The following is a 12,653-nucleotide window of genomic DNA, read 5'->3' on the forward strand; positions in this document are numbered from 1 at the left end:
CCTAGAGCCTAACAAAGTGGCTGCACACGTTGGGTTTGGGCTAAATTGGTGAAGGTGTACATTCTAGGTTCTTAAGCAACTTGCCTGTGTGGTATTTGTGGATTCATACTCAAGAAAATTTTAATATGCCCAAGTTATTCATTTGCAGCAAGATCTGATGTTTAAAAAAACTCTCCTTCAGTCAGCACTAAAATAATGCTGTCATATATAGACAATGCCAGTACAGAAGGTCACTCAGTTGTACTCATGTGAATGGATGTAGCATGAGGTGAACTTAATGAAAAAGTACGTGGGGCTTAGAAGAGAAAGGTCCAGGTTTAAGGTTCTTTTCATCTAATATATAGTCTCGGTTTTCTCATTTGTGAAGTAGTGATAAAAATACCTGACTTACTTTTCTCCCAGCTTTGTTTTGAGAAAAATTCAGTAGCATATGAAAACTGCTTTATGAATTAATGGGCATTACATAGAAATAACAATGATAATAAATCATAGCTATTTGGTAACAATAATAAATTAGTATCCGAATTTCCTCACGCTATTCACATTTTAAATCCATATTTAATAATAGCTTAAATTATGGAATGAAAATTGCCGTTTCATGGTATTGAAGACTTACTCTTCTACTGATAATTATTCCCACCTCCTAAAAGAACCAGTTACTTTCTTCTTAGTATTTATGTCAGCATTCTAAATTAAGGTCAGGTTCACCAAACAATGCCAGATTCCACAGATGTGGAAGAATAAATATTTGTAATGCAACAGTTGTAATTGCTCCCCAATCCCCAAAGCAATTTAAAGTTGGAACCATAGCTCTGTGGAATAAAGAAACTTCAGGTGTGTCAGGGACAGTGTACCACAGACCCAATTAAGATGGCTGTTAGGAATACACTGTGACCGAACTAAAGCACAAAAATAAAATGACATTCTCCGACCCATGCACCTTGTGGAAACAAGAACAAATGTTCACCAAATTAACTTTATAAAATGTCAGAGCTTTTTAATCCAAAATATGCTTACCAAAGCAAAGTTAATTCAAACTAAGATCTTAGTTCAAATGATAAGTTCCAAGGTGAAATGCTGGAACTGAAAATGGTCCGGATATTATAAATTAAATAAAACAGATATTTGTTGTGAACTAAATGCATTGCCATTTAACTTTTTTGCTTAGTTTATCTTCATTCTTTTAGAAAGGTTAATGTCATGCAGAATGCTATCGTCAACCTTTTTTGGAATGAGATGAAATACAGATAATCAATAATATAAATAAACTTATAGGGCAAAAGTGAATTCAAATGTTTAAGGGCAAAAAGTAAACTAAAAATAATCCAGAATGGGTAGTTTGGGGCATGAATTCAGATAGAGAGATGGTATATTATTAAAGTGTTTCAAACAATCTATTAAGCTATGTTACAGATATTAACACAGATTCTGGCTGTAATTTTCCAAAAGATGCTACATTTCACTGCAAAATAGATGGAATCTGGAGGGCCATTTTCAGAAGGCAGGCCCATGCCCAAGAAGGAGACTCACCAACTACGGACTATGGTTCCACATACTAACCCAGAACCAGCCCTGTTCCCCTGTGGACGTGGCTACAACACTGTTTGGCTTCGATCCTGCCACCAGTACCATCTGCCAAAGGAGCCATCAGGAGTCATGCCTCCCCATGCCACAGGTAACAAGCTCACCGACCTCACTCCTGGCTGTGGCCCTGAAGTAGCCGTGACCTGGCTCCAGATGCTCTTAGCCAACAGGAGTATTTGTCCAGGGACTAGGCAGGAGACACATTCTCTCTGTGCTCCATGGCAAGCCCTCCAACCTCTGTCTGGCTGCAGATCCTGAATTGGCCTATACATCTGTCCCAGTCCCTTCAAGCTGGAAAACTCGCTGCCCACCAAACCCACCTAGAGACATGCTTGTCTAAATCCCTGGAGGTAGACCTGCTGACCTCAGTTTCTCTAGAAGGAACTAGAACCTTTGCAACCAGAGAGAAGTACTGTTCGCACACACTTTTAGTCTGTGTCTCTGGAGGTAAGCACTTGACCTCGGTTCCACTGCAGATCTTGAAAGGGTACCATAAACTGGCTCCAGCTCCTCACAGCCACAGTCAAAAAGTGGACCAGCCCAGGGCCCTGTTGGGAACCCTCCCAGGGACCTGAGGGCTACATGCATCATCAGTGCATCTGATAAAAAGCCCACTGTCTGTGGACCCTAAAGCAGACCCTTGTCCCAAAACTAGCAATATTGACCAAGGTCCTGGAGGCAACCTCATCCACCTGGGGACCTGAAAGTATATAAAATATGCACCTCACTTCTAACGATAAATATAAATATATACTGCAATGGTGGCATATAAATCATTTTTATTACTAGTATATAAAGGTAAAAGTAGTATGAATTAACTAATACCACAGAAATTTGTTAATAGGAAAACAATACAGAAACATGATATCAATTACATCAATTACATGAAAGGAGGAAATAAAATGTAAAATTGCTGCATGTGATTGTATTATGTTCATCTGAAGAGTGAAGTAATGAGGAAAGAGAGTAAATCAATAAAAAACCTCCCAAAAAAGAAGAGTCCAGGACCAGATGGTTCCAATGATGAATTCTGCCAAATATCTAAAAAAAATAATAATAATTCCAGTCCCTCTAAAAATCTTCCAAAGAACTGAAGAAGAGGGAATGCTTCCAAATTTATTTTTAAAAGGACAGCATCACCCTCATACCAATACCAGGTATGGGCATTACAAGAAAAGAATAATACAGACCAATATTCCTGATGAGCATAGATAAAAACAATTCTCAACAAAATATAAGAAAAACAAATTCAACAACACATTAAAAGGATCATGCGGGATTTATCCATGAGTTGCAAGGATGATTCAACATTTGCAAATCAATAAACATGAAACTCCATATAAACAAAATGAAGATTTAAAACCATATGATTTATTCAATAGATGCAGAAAAAGCACCTGATAAAATTCAATACACTTTCATGATAAAAATTCTCAATAAATCAGGTATAGAAAGTAGGTACTCAACATAACAAAGACCATATATGACAAGTTCACAGCTTAACATTATACTCAAAGTTGAAAAGCTATGGGGGGCAGGGGAGGGGGAGTAAAACTAAGGTGCTAAAGAGTTGGTTAAAATTATTTAAATAATATTTTACATGCCTAAAGCCTGTTGTCATAAATCAAAGTTAAAGAGAATTAAACAAGGATCAGATACAAATGCAGGGCTTCCAGGGAGGAGGGAGGGGGAGAAGCACTAGAAGTTCAAAAGCCATGATCCACAGGGTCTGGTACGCGCCCTTCTGTATAGAACCCAAAGCAATGCCAATGGGACCCACCCGGAGGAGAGAGGAACAGCTGACTGTTTTCTGCAGTGACAACACTCTCATTCTGGTGGAGCAGTGGCAGAACAGCAGAATTCAGTGACCACATCATTTATGTAGAAACCTGGGTCAACCCATAGGAGGTGGATTGGCAAAGAACGCAGCCTCTGAGTAGGAGATATTAATATGGTCATGTTGTGGCTCTAAAACAGGAAAGAGTAAAATTAAGAAAATAAAATCAGCCCTAGCCGGTTTGGCTTAGTGTATAGAGCTGATGCCTGCGGACTGAAAGGTCCTGGGTTTGATTCTGGTTAAGGGCATATGCCTGGGTTGCAGGGTCAGTTCCCCAGTGGGGGGGCATGCAAGAGGCAGCCAATCAATTATTCTCTGTCATCATTGATGTTTCTATCTCTCTCTTCCTCTCTCTTCCTCCCTGTAATCAGTAAAAATATATTTAAAAAAAGAAAATAAAATTAAAGCTTAGCTATCACAATGGACCAAGAGATTATGGGAAAGCTAGATGGTAAAAAAAGAAAAACTATGATAAATTTATTGAAGAGTTTCAATGCATTGGAGAATAAAAGAACTGCTTTTATCTCCCCAATCACTGTTTTTACCACTCCTTTGGATCCTTTGAGAACATCTCAGACAGATTTGAAATGTTTGTTTATTTTGGCATAAAATACCTACTTTCTTCCCTCCTTTAGATAGTTCTCTGCTAATCTGCAGTCTTGAAAGTTCAGCAGGTCTTCATTCTTGAAGACAAAACCCAGATGCTCTTTCTTTGCAGACTCCCAAAACCTTTAAAGAGTGTTTTTGTAGCACACCCTCACACGGCTTGCATTGGAAAAAACAACTTTCCTATTCTTCCACAGGGACTACAGGGACACACCTCTCACCACTCTGTTGTGCACTCCCCATAAGGTAGAAGTTTCTTCTCCTGGCCTGAACTTTTCTTTATATAGATATGGAGGGAAAGACAAGGGAGGGTGTGGCATATTAGCAGAGTGATTTTTATGGGACAATATCCAGCTCCTGTAATTATTAGCTTAGGTGAAAGAGGTGCTTAGTAGTAACTTTTAGTCCTCAACTTGGAGTCTTAGCTTCAATTCTGAAATTCTAGGGCACTACAAAGCTGGTACTATGCTGAATCCCTTCTCCACTGGGACCTGATTTTAGTCATTTCCTTTTGCATGGTAAGGTAACTATGGCTTACAAAGAAAGTCTATCCAATATCATTTAGGTAGTTTGTGTAATTACAGATTTTGTACTCTTGCCTCTCTACTTCCACAGCTGTGTGTGATTGTTTCTACTATATTTCCACACAGTATAACAGAAACGCTCATTTTAGATATCACCAGGAGTGAGACGCTAATAGAATTCATTGTTCTTGTGTGATCTGGATCAGAGCATATTGGAAGCTAAGTTTATAGAGAACTGTATTTCTCAGTAACTCTTGCTGTACGGGGTTAGGGAAGGAGAAGAATAAAAATATTTCTCCTTCACCATGCTTTCCACAAGGAGGTTCTTACTGATCTACCTATGAGTCCACCTTTGTACCTATTACACACAGACTTATATTTTCTGAATAGGTTTTTGGTTCAGCAGATATTTCACAGCAGCTTTTACATCTTTATTTCTCAAGCTATAGATTATAGGATTTAGCATGGGGGCCACTACCCCATAAAAGAGGGAAATAAGCTTGTCTGGAGTTTGCAACTTGTCTTCCTCAGGCCGTTCTTGAGACTTGGGCTTGGCATACATAAAGAAGATGGTTCCATAAAATATGATCACCACAGTCAGATGTGCTGAGCAGGTGGAAAAGGCCTTGTGCCTCCCAGTGGCTGAGTTCATCCTCGAGATGGTGTAAAGGATGAACATGTAGGAGAAAAAAATGACCAGCAGTGGAAGAACCAGAAACGCTATATTTGATATCATCATGGTGATAATATTGAGGGATATGTCAGCACAAGCTAGCTTAAGGACAGCTAATATTTCACATGTGAAGTGATTGATAATGTTATTCCCACAGAAAGGCAATTGCATGGCAAGAAATGTTTGCACCATTGAGTTGATTCCACCAGAGAGCCATGACACAGAAGCCATCAGAACATACACCACCTTGCTCATGATGATGGGGTATCTCAGAGGGTTACAGATGGCCACATAGCGGTCAAAGGCCATCATGCCGAGGAGCAAACACTCTGTTGACCCCATTGCAAACCCAAAGAACATCTGCACTGCACATCCAGAGAAGGAAATGTTCCTTTTCTTTGAGATTAAGCTCACCAATGTTGAGGGAACAGAGGAGGATGTATAGCAGATATCCAGGAAAGAGAGGTTGCCCAGGAAGAAGTACATGGGGGTATGAAGACGGGAATCAAAGATGCTCACTGTAATCAGAACACCATTGCCAATCAGAATCACTAGATACATAACTAGAATTAGAGCAAAGTAAATGATCTCAGTCTTTGGGTATCCAGAAAGACCAAGAAGTAGAAATTCTGACACAAATGTCTGGTTAATTTTATCCATGTCATCTGCTTTCAGAAGGAAGATGTAATATAAAATGCATTCGCTGCCAAGAAACACTCATAAAAATTTACTGAACAATTCATTTTTTAGAATGGATTATAAGGAGTGTTTGCTTGAAGCTCTAACATCTGGTTATCTTCAACAATGCATGTAACTAGAATACAATGAAATTGGGAAAGATGGAAGTACCAGCACCCAATGCCAATATATGAAGATCTACCTCTGATCAGACACAGAAGTAATATTTCCTGTTGTTGAGGACATGTCCCTAGGTTGAGATTTCTAAACTCTTGACTAATTACTAATTATATGCCTGACTTCTTCATCTGTCCCAGAAAGCAAGCAGTGGAAATGGCAAAACACTGAAAATTAGATTTGGAATTAATAATGATGGTAAAATTTCACAGCAACTTTGATTTTTTTGGTGCATATTTCTTTCTCAGCCTGCATACCTTAGTCAATTTAATTATATCTTTTATAGATAATTAATAATAAATTGAATGACATTAACTGACATTTAACATGTTTAAACATAGTTGATCTCATATTCCAGCCTCTCTGGGTATCTTCTGTGAGACCATTGCATATATCAGCTCCACATGAATGTTATAGATAATCTTCAGAGAACATTATACAGTCTCTTCACTTATTTTATTCTGTGGTTTCAGAGTGTATCTTGATAATTGATTCATTTAATTCAACCTAAGAAAATTAGGTTTAAATATTTCATATAAATATACACCACTTTGATTTATAAAATATAATCTTTTATATTATTCCTATTTTTTCAAATATAAAAGATGGAAACTTCTCCAAAGTTAACAAGGTAGCAGTAAGTGGAGCTCGAAGCTCCTATCAAGTCTAGTTCACAGCTTCACTAACTCTCATCTACATATGAACCATCTGAGTATCTTGAAAAATTTAGATTCTGCTTTAGTGTTCAGGGCAGCTCCTGAGATTCTGCATTTATCCTGAGTGCCCAGGTGATACTTGTGCAACAGGTCTGAACACACTTGGGTAACAAGGCTTCAGCCTACACCAAATCGGTAGATAACGCAGATTTTTCTGATCCAGATAGATTTTCTTTGCTTTATTATGGATAGGCATGCCATCCTGAAATATGACAAGAACATACTTTTTTGTTTTACAGGAAGCTCCATATTCCTATCATGTTTGTAAACATCCTAAAGAAAAAATATTATTGAAAGACAAAGTTTTTTAAAGTGGGCTAAACTTTGCCAGACCTTTAACCCAGTCATATTCTAAGCATAAAAGAATAAATAAAAGAATAAAATGCCTGCCATTACAAAGCTGACAATTCAGTTGGATACAGGAAAAGTACATATGAAAAGACATTATAAATATAATTATATTATGTAACTGAAACCGTGGAAAGTGAAACCCTAGATAAGAAGGAACTACTGACTTTATTAGAATATATATGACATGAGTTTAACATACTGAAATAGTCTCTCAGGCTAAAATAAAAGTCTGGTTTGAAGTTCTGAGCTCCTAATTAGAGCTGCAGTCTTTTCATTTTAAAAATGGTGATAAAAATACCTGTTTTACTTTTTCTTGCTGTGATACTATATGGAAATAATGGGATAGCACAGGGAAATTGCTTTAAGGATTAACGGACATTTTATAAATAATAATGAAATAATAAAAATGATTCACATCTGTATTTTGCTGACAATGAATTGAATATTAAATAACAGTTTTACTGTAGATTGAAATACAGTTTCATGGTATTGAAGACTTACTTTTCTACTGATAAATTATTCCTACCTCCTAAAAGAACCAGTTCCTTTCTTCTTAGTATTTATGTCAGCATTCTCAATTAAGGTCAGGTTCAACAAACAATGCCAGAGTCCACAGATGTGAAAGAATTAATATTTGTAATGTAACAGTTGTAATTGCTCCCCAATTCCCAAAGCAATTTAAAGTTGGAAGGATAATGAAAAAACTTTTGGGTGTGTTAGGGACAGTGTCCCACAGACACAATTAAGATTGTTGTTGGGAATAAACTGTAGCTAAACTAAAGCATAAAAATGAAATGACATTCTCCTACCCATGTAACTTTGGAAACAGGCAAATAACCACCAAATTAACTTTATAAAATGTGAGAGAGCATTTTAACTCAAAATATGTTTACCAAAGTAAGGTGAATTCAAAGCAAGAAATTACACATTCAAATGATAATTACCAAAACAAAACGCTAGAATTTAAAATGATCTAGATTGGCTGGTGTGTCTCATTGACCCAGGAACCAAGAGGTCATGATTCCCAGTCAGGACACATGCCAGGATTTTGGGCTTGATCCCCAGTGTGTGTGGGGGGGGGGGGGGTGGGGGGGGGCTGCTGGAGGCAGCTGATCTATGATGTTTCTCTCTCATCGATGTTTCTATCTCTCTATCCCTCTCCCTTTCTCTCTCTCTAAAAATCAATAAAATCATATTTAAAATTATCTAGATATTATAAACAGATATTTGTTGTGAATTAAAGGCATTGTCATTTAACAGTTGTCTGTCTATGAGTTGTTATTATTATTTTTTGCTTAATCCCTTCACTTTTTCATCCAGCCCAACAACCCCCCTCCTCTCTGGCAGCTGTCAGTCAGTTCTCTATCTATGAGTTTGTTTCTATTTTTTTTGTTAATTTATTTTGTTCATTAGATTCTACATATAAGTAAAATCATATAGTACTTATCTTTCTCTGAATGGTTATTTCACTTAGCCTAATACTCTACAGGTCCATCCGTGCTGTCACAAAAGGTGAGATTTCCTTGTTGTCACAGCTGGATAGTATTCCATTGTGTAAATGTATCATAGCTTTTTTATCCATTTATCTACTGCTGGACACTTGGGCTGCTCCCAAATCTTGGCTATCCTATATAATAAAAGGGTAATATGCAAATTGACCCTAACAGCAGAACGACTGGGAATGACTGGTCACTATGACACATACTCACCACCAGGGGGCAGACACTCAATGCAGGAGCTGCCCCCTGGTGGTCAGTGCACTCTCACAGAAGGAGCTCTGCTCAGCCACAAGCCAGGCTGATGGCTGCCAGCACAGCGGTGGTGGTGGGAGCCTCTCCCGCTTCCTCAGCAGTACTAAGGATGTCCGACTGCAGCTTAGGCCTGCTACCTGTTGGCATATGGACATCCCCTGATGGTCTCCTGGCTGCCAGAGGGATGTCTGACTGGAGCTTAGGCCAAATCCCCCCAGGGAGCGGGCCTAAGTCAGCAGGTGGACATCCCCCGAGGGGTCCCAGACTGCGAGAGGGCACAGGCCGGGCTGAGGGACCCCCCCCCCCAAGAGCACAAATTTTTGTGCACAGGGCCTCTAGTTGTAAATAACACTGCAATGAACACAGGGGTGGCATATATTCTTTCTAATTAATGTATTGGGTTTCTTGGGACATACTCCAAGAAGTGGATTTGCTGGGACATAAAGCAGTTCATTTTTAATATTTTGAGGTAATTCCATACTGTTTTCCATAGTGACTGTGCCAATCTTCATTTCACCAACAATGATTACTAATGGTATTCATTTTGTAATATATAATTATATCATATCAACACAATGTTATATGTCAATAAAAATTCAGAATAACACATAAAACATAGATTACAAGTTTTTCTGGTTTGAAGAACAGAGAAAGAGTTTAGGGAAAGAGGAATTGAGCTCTAACTCCTTTCAGAATTTTTTTTTTCCAATGGTCCTTCAGTGAAAAGTACCACTGTAGGCAAAAACTATAGACATTAAAGCAACATATAATTTCATAGTATACAAAATACAGAGCACATTTGAGAAACTAATGGATATGGTAAAATTGTCCATCTGCCTACAAGTACATATCCTGTGTGTCCACTATGCTCAAGAAACATCTTTTTTAAAATATATTTTTAAAATTGATTTATAGAGAGAGATGGAGAGGAATAAAGAGATAGAAACATGATGAGAAACATTATTGATTGACTGCCTCCTGCACCCCCCCACACACAGGGGGTCGAGCTAACAACATAGGCAGGTGCCCTGATGAGGAATCAACCTGGTGATCTCTTGGTGCATGGGTCAATGCTCAGTCACTAAGCTACACTGGCCAGGGATCAAGGCACATCTTGAGATGTTGCTGTGATAGAGGAAAGTAAAGCAGAAAGTTGTCTGCCTTTAAGCAGTTTTCAGCCCCTGCAGGAAAACTTGTTGCATATACATATTATAGGCAATGAACAATATCTTTTTGTTGCTCAATTACTCATTCTTTAAGATAAAGATAATAACAGTACATATCTCATGAACTGTAATAAGAATTATATAAATCAAATACATATAAAGTGCATAAAATGCCCACTTCTCTCACTCAGTTGGTATTATCTATTATTAACTAGAGGCCCGGTGCACAAAAATTTGTGCACTTGTGGGGAGGGGGGTCCTTCAGCCCAGCCTGTGCCCTCTCGCAGTCTGAGACCCCTCGGGGGTGACCACTTGCTGGCTTAGGCCTGCACCCTGGGGGATTGGGCCTAAGATGGCAATCAGACATCCCTCTAGCAGCCTGGCAGCCCTCGGGGGATGTCCATATGCCAGTGGGGAGCAGACCTAAGCTGCAGTCAGACATCCTTAGCACTGCTGAGGAGGCAGGAGAGGCACCCACCACCACTACTGTACTGGCAGCCATCAGCCTGGCTTGTGGCTGAGCAGAGCTCCCCCCCATGAGAGTGCACTGACCACCAGAGGGCAGCTCCTACATTGAGCGTCTGCCCCCTGGTGGTCAGTGTGTGTCATAGTGACCAGTCATGCCAAGTCTTTCTGCTGTTAGGGTCAGTTTGCATATTACCCTTTTACTATATAGGATAGAGGCCTGGTGCATGGGTTGGGGCCCGGCTGGTTTGCCCTGAAGGGTGATCCGGATCAGGGTGGGGGTCCCGCTTGGGTGTCTGGCCAGCCTGGATGATGGGCTGATGGCTGTTAGCAGCTGGTCACACCCCCTTCAGGGTGGAGGTCCCCACTGGGGTGCCTGGTCAGTCTGGGTGAGGGGCTGAGGGCCATTTTCAGGCTGGCCACACCCCCTTCAGTGTGGGGTTCCCCATTGTGGTGCCTGGCCAGTCTGGGTGAGGGGCTGAGGGCCGTCTTCAGGCTGGCAGGCAACTGAAGCTCCCAGCCTCTATTTTTTTCTTTTTTTTTTTATTCTGGGATTTATTTACCTTTTATAGCTGTCACTGAAGCTGAGAGCTGGCTCCAGCTCTGAGGCCTGGCTCCAGCTCTGAGGCTGCGGCTGGCTGAAAGCAGGTATCTGGGTTTGTTTACCTTCTATAATTGAAACTCTGTCGCCATCACTGGTGCTCTAAGCTCTGAGGCCGTGGCCGGCTGAAAGCAGGTATCTGGGGTTTGTTTAGCTTCTATAATTGAAACATTGTTGCTTCCGGAGCTCAGAGCTGGGCCGCGGCAGGCGGGGAACCTTGGCTTCCTCCATCACTGGAGCAAGCAAGCCTCATGTTCGCTTCAGCTGCGTGGCTGCCGGCTGCCATCTTTGTTGGCAGTTAATTTGCATATCCTGCTGATTAGCCAATGGGAAGCATAGCAAAGGTATGGTCAATTACCATGTTTGTCTATTATTAGATAGGATTAGCATTAAATGACAGATAGCTGAACAGAATAACTTGTAGCATTTAGAGTGAACTAAAGAAGAAATATGTAGGAGATTAGAGAGAAATTACTAATTTGAAAAATTAGGCTTATCTGAAAAAGTTTTAACAAAAAAATATAGAGAAAGGAGGATTCATTTCTGGGACAAAAGTTTAATTTGAACGCAAACCTTTGTTATTAAAGACTAGAGGGCCAGTGCACAGAATTTGTGCAAGGGGTGTTGTGTGTGTGGTGGGGGGGGTTGAGGGGGGCGGGCGGGGAGGGGAGGCAGGTCCCTCAGGCCGGCCTGCACCCTCTCCAATCCTGGATCCCTCTTGCAATCTGGGACTACTGGCTCCTAACCTCTTACCTGCCTGCCTGCCCGATCACCCCTAACCGCCTCTGCCTGCCTGTCTGATCGCTCCTAACCACCTTTGCCTGCCTGCCTGATCGCCTCTAACCCCTCTGCCTGCCTGCCTGCCTGCCTGATGCCCCTAATTGCTCCCCTGCTGGCCTGATCACCCCTAGTTTCTCTCCCCTGCTGGCCTGACTGCCCCTAATTGCCTCTCCTCGGCCCCCACCACCATGTCTTTGTCTGGAAGGACATTCTGTCTATCTGGTCTAATTAGCATATTACCCTTTTATTAGTATAGATAATTTTTTTATACAAGTTTACATTCTGTTCCACATGCTTTAACTTTTATATGGGTCTAGAGGGAAAATAAAGTTTAGTTTTAACTTTTTATTGAAATTTCATTGTTAGTTTAAATTAACAAAATCTTCTAACTTTTCCTGCACTTGTTGGAAAGTGGGGTATGAAAAGCTCATTTCAGGTTCTCATTGTGAGCAAGGAGGCAGCGCTGCAACTAGATTGCAGCAGCTGGGGTCAAAAAAGCTGGATTTGAGGGGTTTTTTACCCTTTCTTATACTGGCTGGACAACATTCAGCAAAATATTTCAACTTTCAGAGTCTCAGGCTCTTCATCTGTATAATAGGAACACTGTACTAACTTATGGTAATAGTCTGAGAACAACTGCAAATATTTGAAAATTCTATGCCAATGAAGGCAATATATATGATTAATCATAGGACATTTTCATGTAATTTCAGAAAAGAAAAAACAATACTTATTAAAGAGTTT

At 40.2% G+C, this 12,653-nt stretch overlaps 1 protein-coding gene across 1 annotated transcript; it reads right to left on the bottom strand.

Moving 5' to 3' along the window:
* Positions 1-4,924: 4,924 nt before the first annotated feature.
* Positions 4,925-5,899, bottom strand: LOC132212795 (olfactory receptor 13C3). Its single transcript, XM_059658783.1, has one exon. It carries the CDS (start codon positions 5,882-5,884, stop codon positions 4,925-4,927), a length of 960 nt encoding a protein of 319 aa, XP_059514766.1. The 5' UTR covers positions 5,885-5,899.
* Positions 5,900-12,653: the final 6,754 nt, after the last annotated feature.

This window comes from Myotis daubentonii, chromosome 11 (assembly GCF_963259705.1).
Source record: "Myotis daubentonii chromosome 11, mMyoDau2.1, whole genome shotgun sequence".
NCBI classification, from domain to species: domain Eukaryota; kingdom Metazoa; phylum Chordata; class Mammalia; order Chiroptera; family Vespertilionidae; genus Myotis; species Myotis daubentonii.

What these genes read in the sequence shown, in the direction of transcription:
- LOC132212795 (XM_059658783.1), bottom strand. Translation starts at nt 5,884, where the DNA reads ATGGATAAAATTAACCAGACATTTGTGTCAGAATTTCTACTTCTTGGT.